The sequence below is a fragment of the Prunus avium genome, chromosome 8, assembly GCF_965620075.1.
Source record: "Prunus avium chromosome 8, drPruAviu1.hap1.1, whole genome shotgun sequence".
In the NCBI taxonomy this organism is placed as follows: Eukaryota; Viridiplantae; Streptophyta; class Magnoliopsida; order Rosales; family Rosaceae; genus Prunus; species Prunus avium.
In genome coordinates, this window is record NC_142291.1 from 38,687,608 (window position 1) to 38,706,654 (window position 19,047).

At 40.1% G+C, this 19,047-nt stretch overlaps 4 protein-coding genes across 4 annotated transcripts; 3 read left to right on the plus strand and 1 right to left on the minus strand.

Moving 5' to 3' along the window:
- The first annotated feature begins 32 nt into the window (after positions 1–32).
- On the plus strand, positions 33–1,363 carry LOC148292705 (uncharacterized). Its single transcript, XM_088245904.1, has 2 exons — positions 33–1,050; positions 1,347–1,363. The coding sequence occupies exons 1-2, from the start codon at positions 33–35 to the stop codon at positions 1,361–1,363; spliced, it is 1,035 nt and encodes a 344-aa protein (XP_088102030.1).
- A 5,934-nt stretch (positions 1,364–7,297) lies between these two features.
- LOC110749836 (G-type lectin S-receptor-like serine/threonine-protein kinase At1g11410) lies at positions 7,298–11,465 on the plus strand. Its single transcript, XM_088246054.1, has 7 exons — positions 7,298–8,653; positions 8,874–9,002; positions 9,205–9,401; positions 9,496–9,706; positions 9,800–10,037; positions 10,225–10,381; positions 10,466–11,465. Exons 1-7 carry the CDS (start codon positions 7,339–7,341, stop codon positions 10,772–10,774), a joined length of 2,556 nt encoding a protein of 851 aa, XP_088102180.1. The 5' UTR covers positions 7,298–7,338; the 3' UTR covers positions 10,775–11,465.
- A 2,413-nt stretch (positions 11,466–13,878) lies between these two features.
- Positions 13,879–14,891, plus strand: LOC110749840 (uncharacterized). The gene has a single exon (XM_021950041.2). It carries the CDS (start codon positions 13,983–13,985, stop codon positions 14,709–14,711), a length of 729 nt encoding a protein of 242 aa, XP_021805733.1. The 5' UTR covers positions 13,879–13,982; the 3' UTR covers positions 14,712–14,891.
- Positions 14,892–17,343: 2,452 nt separating this feature from the next.
- Positions 17,344–18,730, minus strand: LOC110749839 (small ribosomal subunit protein uS13z/uS13y/uS13x). Its single transcript, XM_021950040.2, has 4 exons — positions 18,614–18,730; positions 18,350–18,510; positions 17,758–17,946; positions 17,344–17,618 (listed from the first exon to the last, which is right to left on the minus strand). The coding sequence occupies exons 1-4, from the start codon at positions 18,614–18,616 to the stop codon at positions 17,513–17,515; spliced, it is 459 nt and encodes a 152-aa protein (XP_021805732.1). The 5' UTR covers positions 18,617–18,730; the 3' UTR covers positions 17,344–17,512.
- Between the last annotated feature and the right edge of the window lie 317 nt (positions 18,731–19,047).

A 19,047-nucleotide genomic window follows, 5' to 3' on the forward strand; every position in this document is an offset into this window, starting at 1 on the left:
TGCTTTGTGTTGTGTTTATTTCCGCTGCTATCATGGGTGATGATTCCAAGGTTGTGGTTGGTGCTAGTGTGTCTACACCGAAGGAGGCATGTCCGTCGCGTGATTACTCTACCCCGATTACTTCTGACAAATTGGATGGCTCCAATTATGCCTCTTGGTCTCGTGGTGCTTGTATTACGATTATTAGTCGTCGTATGGCAAGTTGGATCAATGGGAAGAAGCTTGCTCCATCTCTAGAGTCCAATGCCTATGCCGATTGGGAAGAAGATAATTGTCTGATGCAGTCATGGCTTCTCAATTCCATGACTAAACTAGTTCGTGACTTGTTTGAACATGGTGATACTGCTTTTGATATCTGGGAGGCTGCTTGGAAGACCTATACTGTGACTCAGAATAGTTCTCGTTTGTTTCAACTCCGACGGCAGTCCATACTTACATGTCAGAATGGTGAATCTGTAAAAGTGTTCTATGAAAAACTCCATGCTATCTGGCAAGAGATTGATTGTTTGCGTCCGCATGAGTTTAGTTGTTCTACTGATGGGGCTCGTCGTCTGAAAGAGATTGAAGCCAATCGAGTTTATGATTTTCTTGGAGGACTTGATCCACCTTATGATGGTGTCCGTAGCCGTATTCTTGCTCTTAGTCTTGTCCCGCCTCCTCTCGAAGCCTATGCTATGGTTATGGAGGAAGACACCCGTCAGTCCGCTATGCTTGGAGGAGGATCGCTAGCTCTCAAAGTTGACTCAGCTCGTCAACGACCGGTCGCCCAGCACGACGTGACCGGTCGCTCTCCGTCCAGAAAATTTGGTTCTTCTACTGGGTCTCGTCCTTCTGGCTCTACTCCTAGCTCTCTTGAAGGACCACCTAAATGTCGCCATTGTAATGAGAATCATTACTCTGAGAAGTGTTTTAAGGAGCATGGTTACCCTGATTGGTTTGCTGACTACAAAGCTCGTATGTATGGCCCCAAGGCCACTTACACTGTGACTCCTGATGCGGCCCGTCCTCCGGCTCCATCTGCAAATCTGTGTGCTTCCGATACTAGGACAGGTATGGGTTTTACTACTTGGATAATTGACACTGGTGCTTCTAATCATATGACTTATAATGATAATATGTTTGATGAGTTGTCGCATAACCATCGTAACCCCTATATTACTAGTGCTAATGGTTTACCTTCCCCAGTTACCGGTGAAGATACCATCCATCTCACTCCTTCTTTACCTCTGTCTCATGCACTCTTGGTCCCCAATATTCATTGCAATTTGTTATCTGTTGGGCGTTTACTTGATACACTTAACGCGTCTGCTACCTTCTATTCTACCCATTTTTTTTTTTTTTTTCAGGATTTCAGGACTCATGAGAAGATTGGGCATGGTAAACGGATAGGGGGGTTGTATTACTTACAGTTGCCGGCAGCAGCAGTTCGTGGTTGTGTCGCTAATAAAGCTCCAAGTGGCAGTGTCAAAGACAAGCAACAACTTTGGTTATGGCATCGTCGCTTAGGACATCCGTCGTTTGGTTATCTTAGACATTTGTTCCATTCGTTATTTAGTTCGTGTGATGAGTCTACTTTCAAATGTGAGACTTGTGTAATGGCTAAGAGCCACCGTACTGTTTTCCCTTAAGTAATAATAAAGCTGCTTTGCTTTTTGAGTTAGTGCATTTTGATGTCTGGGGTCCTGCTCGTGTGACTTCTCATGGTTTCCGTTGGTTTGTTACGTTTATTGATGACTGCACTCGCTTAACATGGGTGTATTTGATGAAGAATAAACATGATGTTGTCTCTATTCTTCCTGACTTTTGTGTCATGATGTCTACTCAGTTTCATGCTCGTGTTAAAGTATTTCGGACTGATAATGGCGGTGAATATGTGAATCATACCTTGACCCAGTTCTTTCGTGATCAAGGTATCATTCACCAAACTACTACTCCATTCACACCTCAACAGAATGATGTGTCTGAAAGGAAGAATCGTCAGTTACTTGAAGTTGCTCGCTCTCTGATGTTGGATATGTATGTTCCTCATCATCTTTGGGGACATGGTATCTTGGCCGCCGCCTACTTGATTAATCGTACTCCTAGTCGGGTTCTTGATTTCAAGACCCCACTTGATGTGTTGTGTGCTCATACTCCTCCGGTTTCGGTCTCTAAGTTACCTCCGAAGGTGTTTGGGTGTGTTGTGTATGTTCATGTCTACTTCCATCAACGGAGTAAACTTGATCCTTGTGCTCTCCGTTGCGTCTTCATTGGTTATTCTACTACTCAGAAGGGTTATAAGTGTTATCACCCGCCTACTCAGAAGGTACATGTCACTTTGGATGTCACCTTTCATGAAGAAGTATCATATTATGTTTCTCCCTCCTCTTCAATTCAGGGGGAGAGGGTGAGAGAATTGAAGAGTTTCGGAGTGAAAAATATGGAAGATCTTGGACCTGAAGATGGAATTTCTGGCGCACAGGAAATGACCGGTCGTTTGGATGAAACGACCGGTCGCGAACGAATCTGTCTGGATACGACCGGTCGCGTGGAAGTGGGCGAACGGTCGCGAATGAATCTGCTTGAAAACGATCGGTCGCACATGGAAAACGACCGGTCGCTTCCCTCGACGAGCAACAACAGTACCGATACGAGTGACACGACCGGTCGCCAGGAATGTCACGACCGGTCGTCAGATGATATTTTTGGATTTTTTGAGTCTCTCTCAGAAGGACATAACAGTGATACTAGCGACTCTCATACAGATGAAATTGATACAAGACTCCCCTCTGCCCTGCCATTGCCTCAATCAAGTCGTGATAATGAGGTAATTTCTAGTGATGTGCCTACCTATTCTTTGCTCCCATGTACTACCCGTGGGAAACCTAAAGTGCAATATTCTCCTGATATACATGCCAAGTCTAAATATCTCATTAACTATTATATGTCAACTCATCGTTTATCTAAGTCATATGCATCATATTTGTGTCAATTATCTAGTGTATGTGTGCCAACTAAGTTGCAGGATGCTCTATCTGATCAAAACTGGGTAGGTGCAATGCATGTTGAGATGGAAGCCTTGAACAAGAATGCTACTTGGGAGTTAGTTCCTTTACCAAAAGGAAAAAAGGCAGTTGGGTGCAGATGGGTGTTTACTTTGAACCATAAGGCTGATGGTTCCATTGATCGTTACAAGGCAAGATTGGTAGCAAAAGGGTATACTCAGACATATGGAGTGGATTACACGAAGACTTTTGCTCCAGTAGCTAAGCTCAACACTGTACGCGTACTCTTATCCTTAGCTGCTAATCATGACTGGCCGCTGTTACAATTTGATGTCAAGAATGCGTTCCTCTATGGTGACCTCAAAGAAGAAATATATATGGATCCTCCACCGGGTATCCTTGTGACCGCTAAAAAGGGTATGGTGTGCAAGCTACTGAGATCATTGTATGGATTAAAGCAGTCTCCAAGAGCTTGGTTCGGGAGGTTTGCTGCATCTATGAGGAAGTCTGGATATGTACAAAGTAATGCGGATCATACTTTGTTTCTGAAGCGTCGCAGAGGTAAATTGACAGCTTTAATAATTTATGTTGATGATATGATTGTAACTGGAGATGATCAGGTAGAAATACAGAATCTTCAAAAATATCTTGCATCTGAATTTGAGATGAAATCATTGGGTGACTTGAAATACTTTCTTGGGATTGAAGTTGCCAGATCTAAGCATGGTATTTTTCTGTCCCAAAGAAAATATATTTTGGACTTGCTTGCAGAAACTGGAATGTTGGATTGTAAACCCATTGATACTCCTAGTGAACAGAATCACAAGTTGGGGTTGTATCCTGATCAAGCTCCTACTGATAAGGAGCGCTATCAACGGCTTGTGGGAAAATTAATTTATTTAGCTCATACACGTCCAGATATTGCATATGCAGTGAGTGTAGTGAGTCAGTTTATGCACTCACCGAGTGAAGATCATATGGGTGCTGTGACACGTATTTTGAGATACCTCAAAGGGGCTCCTGGCAAGGGGTTAATGTTTTCCAAGTACAGTCATACAGATGTGGAAGGGTACACAGATGCTGATTGGGCAGGTTCAGCTACAGATAGGCGCTCAACATCTGGGTATTTTATGTTTGTTGGTGGTAGGTGGTGTCTCGATCTAGTGCTGAGGCCGAGTATCGGGGAATGGCTCATGGTGTATCTGAGTTACTATGATTGAGGAGATTATTGAGAGACCTTGGTTTTGGGCCTAAGAAACCCATGGATTTATATTGTGACAATACGGCTGCGATTGCAATTGCTCATAACCCGGTTCAACATGATCGTACAAAGCATGTGGAGGTTGATCGAAATTTCATTAAAGAAAAGTTGGATGCGGGGATTGTTTCCTTTCCGTTCATCCGCTCAGAGTATCAGTTAGCCGATGTTCTTACAAAAGCTGTTTCTACAAGTATCTTTCGCAACTCGCTTGACAAGTTGGACATGCGTGACGTATTTGCTCCAACTTGAGGGAGAGTGTTGGCGAGATATATCCTATTCTATTTGGGTTTCATTTATTTTTCCTTTTGTATAAATATTATGTAATTAGGATTCCTCTTATTTCCTAATTCAACCCTACTAGGGTTTGTAACCTTGTATTATAAATACCTCCTTTCGGAGAATGAAATAAGATCTGAAAATATTCTACTATATTGTTTGACTTAATAGTCATCGGATCAATCGTATGATTATTATGGGACAGTTAGATTGAACTATTTAACCCACCTCTTTAACAGAGACTCATTGTAGAAACTCATCGACAATTATGGTAAAAATCATGTTAATTCGGTTTACAAAGAAGCAATAGGCCTTAACAGCAACAGATAGGCCCAAAAAAAACCTCAGGACAAAAGGGCTTACTATTTGTAATGGACTGAGTAGATATACTATGTATCCTATGTATTCGGGTTCGACTCACGTAAGAGAAAACAAGTCAATATAATACTACCCCATTCCCTTAAAAAATCCTATACAAAGGGAACATAAGTTTTACAAGATTTCTTGAAAATCAGAGTTAACATGTCTAAATTATGTATCTTAGTGCCAGAAAACTGATCCATACAGTTGGGTTGTGGTAGGGATCAATCAAGATATGAATCTTTTAAAATAGAGTAACCAAATAATTAATTTAGGAAAATCAAAAGTACTTTTGATTTGGGGGAAGTTCCTTGCTATCTGATTCATACATATGGCTTGGTTGGCTAGCAGTTTATATATGTCTACATTTTCCAGCAAAAGAACCAGCTAGGAGGATCTAAGATCTCATATGCTGAAGATTGAAGAACCTGTCCTCTGACTCTGAGTTGCATTGCATGGCTTGTTATCTTCTTGTGGTTCCCTCCCTCACCCCACTCGATCTACAAGTCAGTGGAAGGCTTCCTCTATAAAAACTTTAAGAATGCAATCTGATAGTTTCGCAAAAATCAGGGACGTTTTGTGATTAAAAAAAACCTATTTTATATTCCAACTTCTCATGTTTTAGCATGGTATCAGAGCCTAATGACTAATCCTTAAGATCCTCTGCCAAATTGAGAGCATCCACAGTGGGGGGGTGTATATAGGGGTGTATGTTAAATATACATCCCGAGTCATCGAAATCGTCTCCAATGGTGAGATGTAAATGTATGTAAATATACATCACCACCATGGGGATGTAAAATAAAATGTATATTTACATCCATTTTTACATCCCTTGCAGGCGGGACCCACTCGAGAAAAGAGAACAAAAATGAAGAAAAATCAACATAAAAGGCTGGGACCCACGGCTACACCCCTGAATTTACACCCCCAACTGGAGCAAAAAACATATTTACACCCCCCGGAGGTGTAAAGGAGATGTAAAAGTGGCTTTACACCCCCGAATTTACACCCCCCACTGTGGATGCTCTGAGAGTTGTTGGCGTTTCTTCATGTTGCTGTAAATTCTCTTGTTTCTCTTTTCCTCTATAATCAACATATTTTTCTTTCTACCTTAAGCCGTTTACACAGATTCTTTTATCATTGCATTTTTCCTCATTTTCTTTCCCTATTAGTATTTTAAAAGAAAAAAAAAAAATTTAAAAAATGTCTTTACCTTGTTTCTGTTAAATTTCCTCTGTTTTATCTGTATGGGCAATAAGTCCCCCAGCCATGGCCTGATTTGTTTCCTACGGGCAGTACGTACCTTGATCATCATGATCTCTTTCCTCCGTAAGCCTTGTTATCGCTCACTGAGCTGTCTCCCTTTCCTGCGCGAGCCTCGTCAATGCTCGCTGAGCCGTATCTGCCGTGATTTCTTCCTCTGTGTTACAGACTTGGTATCGCATCCCAAGTCAAGCTTCCAATTAAGTTTCCAGACCTGTCTGGCATCTGCAATCCCATACCATACCAGCCTAAATCCAATTCATTCAAAGTTATCCCGTCCAATCCGATCTGTCGACTTCCGTACTTCATAGAAAAGCCGAAGAAACTGACAACACAGCCTTACACAACATCATCTCTCTCTCCATCTCAAATATCTCACCATTTCTTCCTCAAACTCAGTCCCCTTCTCAAGCTCATCACCCACGAAAACCCACATGTGAACCCCACGAAAACCCTTTTATGTTTCTCTTTGCTCACTTGAGCACCCTTTTTCAAAGTTTTCCTTCAATTTTCTTATCAGACACAACTTTCTTGTCAGGTACAATTTTTCTTTCTTCCTTTTTCTTTATGGTCATGTTTTGTCTTTACCTTCTATTTCTCTTTCTTTATTTTTCTCACGCTGTCTCTATTTATTCACTCTCCACTACCCAACTCCCCCATTTCTTTTCGGTACCCAACTCCTATTTCTTTTTCGGTGGGTCTCTCATTTGTTTTATATTTTTTTCTTTTTTCTTTTTTCTCCTTTTTCAACAACCTAGCCACGTGATGGTTGCTCCTTTAATTATCTCTCTTCTTCCAATTTGATCTTTTTTTCTTTATTGATTTTATTTGCTTTTGCCAACTTAGTGGCCCTGGAAATGCTCAAGACTTGAAAAATCTCAAGAGTTGCGTGACCTGCTGAAAAATGTCATCCACGTCTATGATTCCCTCGCATATCAACAACTGAACTGTCATCCACGTCTATGATTCCCTCGCATATCAACAACTGAACCTGACCTGCTGAAAAATGTCATCCACGTCTATGATTCCCTCGCATATCAACAACTGAACCTGAAAGTCGCTTAGCATTTGTTATTTGACTGAGATAGGTGAAACATTTTCTACGAGTGGGGCTGGCCTCTACTTTAAAAGGAATCCAACTATGTTTCTTCCTTTAGAACTGAATTGCATGACTCATTGAGAAAGTTAGCCATGAATTCTACTACTAAATGCTTTGCCATGAATATTATATTGCTCAACTTCCTTCCAATCCTTCCTTCTTCCACTTCCATTGCCATTGTCTCTATAAAGCCAAACCAACCCATGAGAGATGGCGATGTTCTTCTCTCTAGTAATAAAATCTTTGCACTTGGGTTTTTCAGCCCGGCCAATTCTCGTAACCGGTATGTTGGAGTTTGGTACAACAAAGTTCCAAACCAAACCATTGTCTGGGTTGCAAACAGAGACAACCCCATAATTCCTGTCACTGATAATAATGCCTCTGGAGTTGGACTTCTAGCTGTTCATGGATATGGAGGCCTGGTCATCTATGGGAAGGACCAAAATACCCCTCTTTGGTCTGCTAATGTTTCAGTCTCTTCGCTAAACAATTCCATGACAGCCAAGCTTTTGGATACAGGAAATCTTGTTTTGCTTGAGGAGGACAATGGTCTTAGCCAAAGGATATTGTGGCAAGGCTTTGATCATCCCACAAATACGATGCTTCCATTTATGAAACTTGGGCTGGATCGGCGGTCCAAATTGAATCGGTTCCTCACATCCTGGAAATCTCAAGATGATCCGGGAACCGGTAACTATTCGTTTAGGATCGACCCAAGTGGGTTTCCGCAGGCGTTTTCATACAAGGGTCAAGCTCCGCTCTGGAGGGCCGGGTCGTGGACGGGAGAGAGATGGAGCGGTGTGCCTAGAATGACAAATAATTTCATCTTCAACGTTAGTTTTGTGAACAATCAAGATGAGCTATCTATTATGGATAGTATCACGAATGAATCAATCTTCTCGAGGATGGTTCTTGAGGAATCAGGAGCCCTTGTACGGTCCACGTGGCATGATCAACCGCAGCAATGGATCAAGTATTTTTCTGTCCCAGATGAGTTGTGTGATGAATATGGGAAGTGTGGTGCCAATAGCAATTGTGACCCGTCCTTCGAGTGCATGTGCCTACCCGGATACGAACCCAAGTCACCACATGATTGGAATTTGAGAGATGGGTCGGGTGGGTGCGTGAGGAAAAACGGAGTATCCATATGTGGAAACGGGGATGGGTTCGTGAAGGTCGAACGTGTGATCGTACCCGACTCGTCTAAGGCACTTGCGAACATGAATTTGAGTTGGAAAGCATGCCCGCAAGAGTGCTTGAGAAATTGTTCTTGCAAGGCATACGCAAAAGCAGACGAGAGATGGGGAGGGTTTGGATGCGTGACATGGCATGGGGACTTGATGGACACGAGAACATTTTCAAATGCTGGCCAGGATTTGTATGTACGAGTTGATGCAATTGTGTTAGGTAAGTGGTTCATTTCCTTTCCCTTACAAGTCAAGATCATTTTTCACTCGATTAGACTTGGTTGGCATAGCTCGTTTATCCCTCTGTTCTTCTATTTTTATCTCATTATAATGCATTATGACTATAGTACGTAGTTAGTCATTTTATTGAAAAAAATTCCACCATCTTCCTAATCTCAAATTTTGATGGATTTTATTTGTGTTTTTTTTTACCCTTGAAGCTCAATATGCAAAGTCAAATGGTTCACTTAGCAAGAAGGGAAAGCTGGCAATTTCTCTAGTTTCTGTTCTGGTCTTCCTTCTTCTTGTAGTTCCCATTTCTTATTGGTTGGTAAGGAGGAAAAGAAAAGGTGAATATCTTATACAAATTTATTTTCTTTTCACTATTCATTTCTCAAATTGTCACCTAAATGTTCTGCACTGATATCACTCACGTCAAGAAATTCTGCTTTCCAGAGATGAATCACACTTTAGTCTGATCATAGAAATACAAGTTGTGCTTGCTAATGAAACAAAGGCTAGATAGATTACTTGTTCTGCATTTGATGGCAGGTAAGCAAAGACAAAATAAGTATTCCCCTAGAGTTACAACAAGGTCAACCTACTTTGAAGATTCTACCGCAGAACTTGATGAAAGTAGTATGCACTCAGACGTACCATTCTTTGATCTAACAACCATAGCGGCGGCCACGGACAATTTCTCTCTTGCAAACAAGCTTGGAAAGGGGGGTTTTGGCTCAGTCTATAAGGTAGTTGTCTTCGAGTAATTTCTCAAATCAGAAAACAGATTTTTGTGAATATTGCATGCACAAGAGCACTTTCAAGGGTGGATTATATTTTCAGGGTGTGCTTTGTAATGGAAAAGAAGTGGCAGTGAAAAGATTATCAAAACATTCTGGTCAAGGAATTGAGGAATTTAAGAATGAAATTGTGTTGATTGCAAAACTCCAACACAGGAACCTTGTCAGGATTTTAGGTTATTGCGTTCAAGATGAAGAGAAGATGCTAATCTATGAATACGTGCCAAACAAAAGCTTGGACTCTTTCATCTTCAGTATGTCTTCCTTTAGCTTTCATATCTAATTTTGTCACTTCAAATTAATAAGGAAGCAAGAATTTAGTCTATTTTCTTACTTTTAACATCCAGATGACACAAAAAGAGCACTTCTAGATTGGACAGTACGCTTCGGGATCATCTATGGGATTGCTAGAGGGATCTTGTATCTTCATCAAGATTCAAGGTTAAGGATTATCCATAGAGATCTAAAGGCCAGTAATGTTCTACTGGATGCTTCTATGAACCCAAAAATTTCAGATTTTGGTATGGCCAGAATATTTAGAGGAGACCAAAGTGAAGCGGATACAAATCGTGTGGTTGGAACATAGTAAGTTAAAATTTTCTCCAAATGTATAAGATATCACAATAGTTTCTAGATTCACAAGACCTCCAACTGATGGAATACTTCATAGTGCATGTCACAAGAGCATAGCATACAATTCATAGGCTAATTTCAACATATTATGTAGATCAGTGAATCTATGCTTTCATAATCACTTTTCTTTCTGCTGCAGTGGTTATATGTCACCAGAGTACGCAATGAAAGGACATTTTTCAGTGAAATCTGATGTATATAGTTTCGGAATTATACTCCTAGAAATCGTTACTGGCAGAAAAAATTCTGGTTATTGCCACGACAAGTATCCCGACGCAGTTAATTTGGCTGGACATGTAAGTTTACTGGCTATGTGGAAAACAATGTAGTTTTTCCCCTACTTATTTATGCTAACTTTGATTATCTAAAATCGTTTTTAGGTTTGGAACTTGTGGAGAGAAGGTAAAGTCTTGGAAATCGTCGATCCATCCCTGGGTGAATTGTACCCTGTCAATGAAGTTGTGAGATCCATCCAAATTGCACTCTCATGTGTGCAAGACTACGCCACTGACCGGCCAACCATGTCAGCAGTTGTTTTCATGTTAGGGAATTATGATGCAGCAGTTCCTTCACCAAGACAGCCTGCATTTTTGTTACAGAGAACTTATGATGCTGGAAACCCATCAACCAGTACAGAAGGAGCTAAGTCTATGAATGATGTTACATGTACTAGTGTAGAAGCTCGCTAAAAGGCCTGGGCAACTATAGCAGCCTGCGTCAAAATTATTCACTTGAGGCTCTTTGGTTGCTGCATTCACGCACAAGAGAATATGTTTGCTTGGCGAACAAAAGCTTGGACTTTTTCATATTTGGCATACCTTTCAACTCACAAGCTTTGGACTTTTTCATATTTGACAGAATTTATACTCGTAAAACACATTGTGAAAAATTAATCTCTGAAATTTGAGATCAAACATGAGCCAGGAACAGCCACCGAAACAACGACCTGACCAGCCCCCCCGGTCAGGAACCCCTCAAGTACGGCGACGTTTTCAATGTTTCAAGGGAGTTGGCATCCTAGCCCCACTATGAGCACCACTCATGGTGGAGTGGCTGAATCGATGGCTGCAGCCGCGAGGCTTAACCAGAACACTGGAGAATAAACTTACAAGTCTAGATATATACGTACGCATGCATGGTTAATTTTGGGGTTGTAAGCTTGGAGCTTCTTAAGGTGTTGTTACTTTTTGTTAGTGCTACAAGTTGCTACAATAATGTAGACTTATATTTTGCTTTTAAAGGAGTTGTCTTAGTCAATCATGCAACTCAAATGTTTCGTTTAAAGTATAAACATGTTTCCATATGTAGTTTGGGTTCGCAAATGTTCTCGCTATAACCCCGCATCAATTGTAAAATTATTATTAGACAGTCGGATTGAAATACTCAATACACCTCTTTAACAAAGACTCATTGTCTCATCAACTATTATGGTAAAAATCATGTTAATTGGGTTTACAAAGAATCAATAGGCCTTAACAACAACAGATAGGCCCCAAACAAACCTCAAGACCAAAGGGCTTACCATTGGTAATACTATATGTATCCGGGTTCAACTCACGTAAGAGAAAACAACTCATATAATACTACCCCATTCCCTTAAAAAATCATACACTAAGGGAACATAAGTTTTACAAGATTTCTTGAAAATCAGAGTTATCATGTCTAAATTATGTATCTTAGTGCCAGAAGACTGATCCGTGCAGTTGGGTTGTGGCAGGGATCAATCAAGATATGAATCTTTTAAAATAGAACCAAATAATTATTAATTTAGGAGAATCATAAGTACTTTTGATTTGGGGGAAGTTTCTTGATATCTGATACATACATATGCCTTGGTTGGCTGCCAGTTTATGTATGTCTACATTTTCCAGCAAGAGAACCAGCTAGGAGGATCTAAGATCTCATATGCTGAAGATTGAAGAACCTCTCCTCTGACTCTGAGTTGCATTGCTAATTTGCATGGTTTGTTATCTTCTTGTGCTTCCCTCCCTCCTTACCCCACACGATCGACAAGTCAGTGGAAGACTTCCTCTATAAATAATTGATGGGCTCGTGGCCATGATAGGCTTATTTTATTTATTTATTTATTCAGTCTCTGGTTTCCTTGCAAGTCCATTAACAAATGATATCCCAATGACCAAAAGATGAGAAAGAACACCTGTTTTTTTTTCAACCTTTCAAGTTTCAAGGAAACAGGGGTTGTGCTGTGTGTAGGGCTTGAGAGCCGATCGTACTGAAAACTGAGTGTGAAACACTTAAGCAACTAGCTACCTACTCTCAGTCTCTCTCTCTCTCTCTCTCTCTCTCTCTCTCTCTCATCAAAATCTTGAAATCAGCTGTGCTTTGGTTGCCAAACTGAGTGTGTACACATTAACTCAATCATCCCAACACGAAACTCAAAAAATTTGACAGAAAATGAGATATATGCGTGCATTTTGATGGAAAATAAATATTATAATAAGAAAATGAACACTTGAAAGAGATTGATTAACAAACAATGTTGCCAAAAGTCTCCAAAGCTTTTTCAGTTTTTTCAGGTGATGTTGATCGTTCAATACACTGGTTTTGTTTTTCTGGCAGCCTATTTCTTTTTAGACAAACTTTTGTGTTTTGTCTTCGCATCGTGCATGGATGGATGTTAAAATGAATATTCTTAGTTAGCCATGGAGCTAGCTTAGCTCCTAGCTTCTTCTGCCAATGAAGAAGGAAATAAATAATTTATTGATGGATTGGACATGTGGTGGATAGAGATAGGGTGCTTTTTCTTGTTTCCAAAATGGAGTGGATGTGTTTATGAATATGATGGGTAGGGTACCCAAAAAATGGTGGATTAATTGGGTTTTGGTTTGGGACGCATTCCATGAATATGAATGAATTGACGGAAAAAATGTTAGTTGGCTTGGCTCCGTGTCTGTGGCCAGGCCAAGGGGTCACCACCCCACCACTACCCATGTGCATGGTCTGCCCAATTTTGTGATTTGGTTGGAACCTATATGTACCTTCGTACCTACCCATTTTCCCTCCAAATCCTCACGTTCACTAACTATTTTCTTCACAATTGAGTTCACAAGTTTCAAGTTTGAGTATGAGCAAATTTACCTCATGAAAATTGGATGGATATTTATTTCAGAATATACTTTTTTTTTTTTAAATACAAAGCAAGAGGTTTCTACACACCCTACTAAGGTTCTATATATACGAGAATTCGAACTTGAGAAGGTCACTCATCTGCCAGGCGAAGAACCTTTTTTAATGAACGAGTTCGGAAAATACATATAATAAAAGCATATGTATAAAATTATTACATAATTGTGGGACCAAATACGTGAATGGTCCTAATTGGAAGATCTATAAAGTGATAAGATAATCTAAACTGTTCGATCCATCACTGTCTTCTTTAAATTTCAATAGTGACAGTCTAGAAAACTGTCATTGCATACAAAAGGAGGAAAAGTAACAAAAATCTGTATGCGTATATATGTATGTTATACTGTACTGTTATCTTTGAGTTATCTTCAACTTGAAACAGATAATTTTTCCCATGCCATGATGTGAAGGCTCACCTGAGTTTATTTATGCACCTTACTTCAATTTAATCAGAACTATGAGAAATTGTGTGTTACTGTAACACCGTTACGTGACGTTATTATTTTTTCTACATTCCACCATGAACATTAGCATGAGTAAATATTTACTAATACTATACGATCATAAATTATTTGCAAGTACAAGTGATGACTCAAATTTCTCAGAAACTACGAGTTTGCTACTTTAACCAACTATATATATCTCCATATATGACTAAACACACTGCTCACACACAGACTCTCTCTCTCTCTCTCTCTCATATCTCTTCTCCCTTCTAATCTCCCACTCTTTCTAACACCAACAACAGAAATGCCAAACACACTAGGAAGAAACCTAAACCTCTGCTTCACAAAGATCACACGGCCACTCACTCTCCAATCCCCAGACAACGATCACAGCCGTCCATTACCCACCACCGCCGCCGACGGCGCTACCGCCACCACATCCACGTCATCAACCTCATTGATGATAAAAAACTTCAACTCCCTCTACGACGACCAGTACATGTTTGACTCCACCACCACCTCCAAATCCCTCAGCTCCTCCGTCTCCTCCTCCGAAACCGACACCGACGCCCCCGCCGCAGACTTCGCCACCGCCTTCGCCTCCCGCCGCTTCTTCTTCTCCTCCCCAGGCCGCTCCAACTCCATCGTCGACCAATCCGCATCGTCGCCGTCGTCCATTGCCGCCTCGTCAGAGTCCCCCAACCACAAGCTCGTCAACCACAGCGTGGCGGTCCCCACTTTTTCGCCGGACCCTTACCGGGACTTTAGGCGGTCAATGCAGGAGATGGTGGAGGCGCGGGAGGGAATGAACAACGAGGAGGAGGAAGAGGGCGAGAAGAAGAAATCAAACTGGGAATTCTTGCATGAGCTTCTGCTGTGCTATCTTGCGCTCAACCCTAAGAGCACCCACAAGTTCATCATTGGCGCTTTTGCTGATCTTCTCGTCAGCCTCATGCCATCTCCCGGTGGGGGTGACCGCAGAGAATTACCGGAGTTCACAGCTGGCGTCTGTGAGATTTCACGGTGCGTCTGAAATAAAATAAAATAAAATAAAAATAATATTGTTGGCTTGGCTGTATAATATTTTAATTATTAGCAGTAAATGTAATATTTGAGTGGATCGGCGGTGATGGGATGGAGAAGAACCCAAGAAGTCGGTAGTTTTATTTTGTTGTTGTTTGAAATCACATCAAAACAACTCTAACTCAGTCTATGTCTCCCTCATCTTCTTCTCTTCCATAGCTTGTCCTTGTCCAATATCAGCTTTATACGCTTCAATTTTGGCAGTGCTTTTGTTTTTTTCCATCATTAGCATAGATTGCGTTGAGAAAAAATGGACTTTTGTGACGGCCTAATTAAATTACTAGCTAGCCCTTCTTCAGCCCTAGCTGGCGGAGCCAGAAACTACCATCACATTACATGGGTTTTTTTGTTCATATTCCTGTTTCGGTTTGGTTAGCTTTTGCTATTAGGTGAAGTTGATAATTATTGGAGTTAGCTATTAGGTGAAGTTACTTAACTCGGACGAAGAAGCATAGTAAGGACACGTGGTACATTTTGTACACGTATTATAATATAAGTGAAAATTTATTGATTCAATTTCTTAAAATGGGGAAAAATAAACTCTATCATCCATTCATATTATAACACGTGTATAAGATGTGCCACGTGACTATGTTACTGTAGTTTTTCATGCTAACAGGGCCTGACTGGTTCTCTTCTGACCTGTTGATCCAAAGACACTCCATGTTCAAGTTCAACCACTCTCCTGACTTTCGGAAATAGATATTAGTGGTTAATTAGATGATTTTTGGAGTTAAATATTATGATAATAAACAAAAGAAAGTGTACTTACCAAGTCAGGAAACAAGACAAATCCGTGCTTTTAACAAATTGTATACGTTTTGTTAAAAAGAGGAAAAAATGTTAACAGGGATATAATCATGCTCAATTACTTTAAGAAAAAGCATCCATACATACAAATATGTAAACGATTTGTCGATTTGTGGAAGTTTCCCAAGCAGAGAGAGAGAGAGGGAGAGAGCAAAATCGAAGTTTAGTCCCATCACCTAATATCACTGTTGGTTTTGCCTTGACATGGACTTCACAGTTTCGCTTTTCTGCAAGTTTAAGCAAGCACATGACTATTTTCTAATAAACCCCTTTACTTCTCAAAATTATAAAATATGCGGGAAAGGAAACCAATCCAATAGTCTTGTAGGAATTGAGACAATTGGTTTTGCAATTCATCCCACGCAAACTAAACGTAGGTGCCTACTTCTTGAAAACCTTTCATATCTTTGTTTCATTGTCATTCTCTGCATCTCTCTTCTCATTTTACCCCTTTCGAGGACGGGAGAGATAGAACAATGAACCGGGCAAATCCTGTGCGCCCGCCGTTTTCATGATTAATTAGAAACTACTTGTTTAAATAAGAGTATTATAAACGCAGTGTAATTGACAGTAAACGATGCTGATTTATGGGGAAATAAATTAAATTAAATGATGCACCTCATACAAATTATATGAATAAGGTAGGGTATAGTGTCTGCAGACTCAATGGTGGTGGGGGGTCTGCTTGATAATTGGGAAAGTCTATGCACTCAGACAAAATGCGCAGAAGGGATCAGGGAATCTTGTTTTTGTCTCTCTTTTATTTATTTTATCTCAATGCTTCTGCCTTCTGCCTTCTGCCTTCTGCGCATAAATAATTTGTTTATGGTTCAACTTGAAGCTAAGGACAGATTGGAAACCCATCATATTACTATACATTGTACATGTAAACATGTGCTCGTATGGTTTTTGCACAGTTGAACTCTCACCAACACCCCAATTATCAAAAATAATGCAGCTAGCTGCATCATCCAGGGAACCTTCATTCACATGTTACTACTTTGAGCTGTGCATGGTCAGTTATCCAAATGCACGCGTAGGTTATTTTTTATTGTTGATGTGTGTAAATTTATATGCAGATAACGTTATTACTGTATAAAAGGCTATTGTAAACAGAAAGGAAACCAAGAAGGGGTAGTAGAAAATACAGTGTTTACCCGTTAATTACGTCCGGACGTCTACATAGGGGAAAATCTATATATATATATATATATATATATATATATATATTTATATTTATATTTTATGATGGGTTAATCACCAATCCAATCCACACAAGGGTAATTTCTAACTGTTGATGTATGTGCCGTTGATGTATGTGAAACCCATGCCTCGTAATAATTTTATCAGAGTTAGTATATATGGGCTATTGAAGCCAAGCCGCTACTAGGCCCACCGCTGTCTGTTCTGGACTCAATGTGGCTCACGGTAGACAAACGATTAAACCCAGAATGGCCCAGAAGCTTTACAATGCAGGGCCTAGTATAGACCAGGCCCAGGGTAGGACAAACCCTACTTGTTTACACAGAAGCTACAAAAACTCATGCCTTTCAAATTAGAACTTTTTTGTCGAAAAACATGAACTAGAAAGTACGATAGGAAGGATTTCAGACATTAAAGACACTAGGTAAAATTGCAGGGCAGATAGTAGAAGATGTCCCTAAGATTACTCCAATTTCATTTGGATCCTTTGGTTGCACTAGCAAAAAATTCGGCGACACCAAAACAAAGGGCTTCAGAATTCTGGAACACATTCACTTTGGAAATTACAATTAAAGAAACTATGCCTTAGTTAAAATAACAAATACGTCCCAGGAATAATCCAAAACAGGTATTTTCAGAATTCAAAAACATTCTCAGATATACTAAAGAAGCAAAATTTCTCAAGCTAAAATGAAAACATCAGCAAGGAGCTTAAGAAATAGAAATTGCAAAAACAGACTATCGCTTCTTGGAGACACCAACAGTCTTTCCCCTGCGTCCGGTAGTCTTGGTGTGCTGCCCACGTACTCGGAGACCCCAGTAGTGACGGAGACCACGATGGTTCCTGTCAGAGCACACACAATTTATCAACTCAACCCAATCAAATTCACTTGCAAATTCCATGTTCAGAATTCCTTATCAAATGTAAGACGCAAATGATACATATTTCACCCATTAAGCTTAATTGATGGCCAACAACAAACCTGATCTTCTTCAGGCGTTCGAGGTCATCCCTCAGCTTCATGTCCAATGCATTGGAAACAACTTGAGAATACCTCCCATCCTTGTAATCCTTCTTCCTGTTCAAAAACCAGTCTGGAATTTTGAACTGGCGAGGATTCGCCACAATGGTCATGAGGTTATCAAGCTCCGCAGCAGAGAGTTCTCCAGCTCTATCATCCGCATAAAACCCACAATATACAAGTCAAATGAAGATGAATGTACCAATATTAAAAATAAACTAGCTTCTTTGTATGCACTACATTTGCCAGCAGATGGTACAACCGATACTGTGCATTCTAAAGCCATAATTTTAAGAGAAGAAAATTAGCAATCATATTGGAATCTAAAGCACCCAAATATAAATATGGAAATAGGATCCAAGATTCTCTATCAGAAGCATACGCATTTTCTCATCGAAATAGTTGACTTAAACTCATATCACTAAGTAGAAGACCAATATTTTCAATCAAAATAAAGTAGTTGTTCTACTTTTTAGGATGAGCAAAGCTCAGCTGTTTCTATATCCCATAAAAAAATCGGATAAAATGATGGCGGGGTTGAAGAGAAAGGTACCTCTTGTTCATGTCGACATCGGCCTTCTTGCAGACAATGTTGGCGAAACGACGACCGATACCTTTGATGGAGGTTAGGGCAAACATGATCTTCTTCTTGCCGTCAACATTTGTGTTAAGCACACGCAGAATGTGCTGAAATTCTTCGTTCGCTACCAGAGACTATACATTCCACATCCCAGCCACAGAAAATCAAAATATTAGTCAACATTTAACATATTAGGATCCACAGACAGATATAGAGAGAGAGGGAGAGAGAGATAACCATGGCTAGGGGTTTAGATCTTGAAGCTTTTTGTGCAGCTCTTCGCCTGTGTGAGAGTGAAGACGGAAGCCAAGCAGCGTTGCGAACCCTAATTTTAGGCGCCGGGTACTTGATGAATGATTTATATACTCTAAACAAAAATGGGTACCTTTCTTTTGGGCTTAGGGCCCAGCCCAATATAAATATTAGCCCATGACAAATTCCTTTTTTTTTCTTTTCTTTTCTTTCCAAGCCAAATTAAATCATACCATAGACCAATTTAGAAGAACAAACAAAGGATAATAATAAAATAAAAGGAGAAAGAAGCTATTTTTCTCAATTTCTAAGTATGATAAAAGAAAACAAAATTATTAACTAGGGCACGTGTCATATGTTTTATGTTTTTTTTTAATACAAGCGGTATTGGGAAAGGGGGTTTTCAACTTTACTTCTAT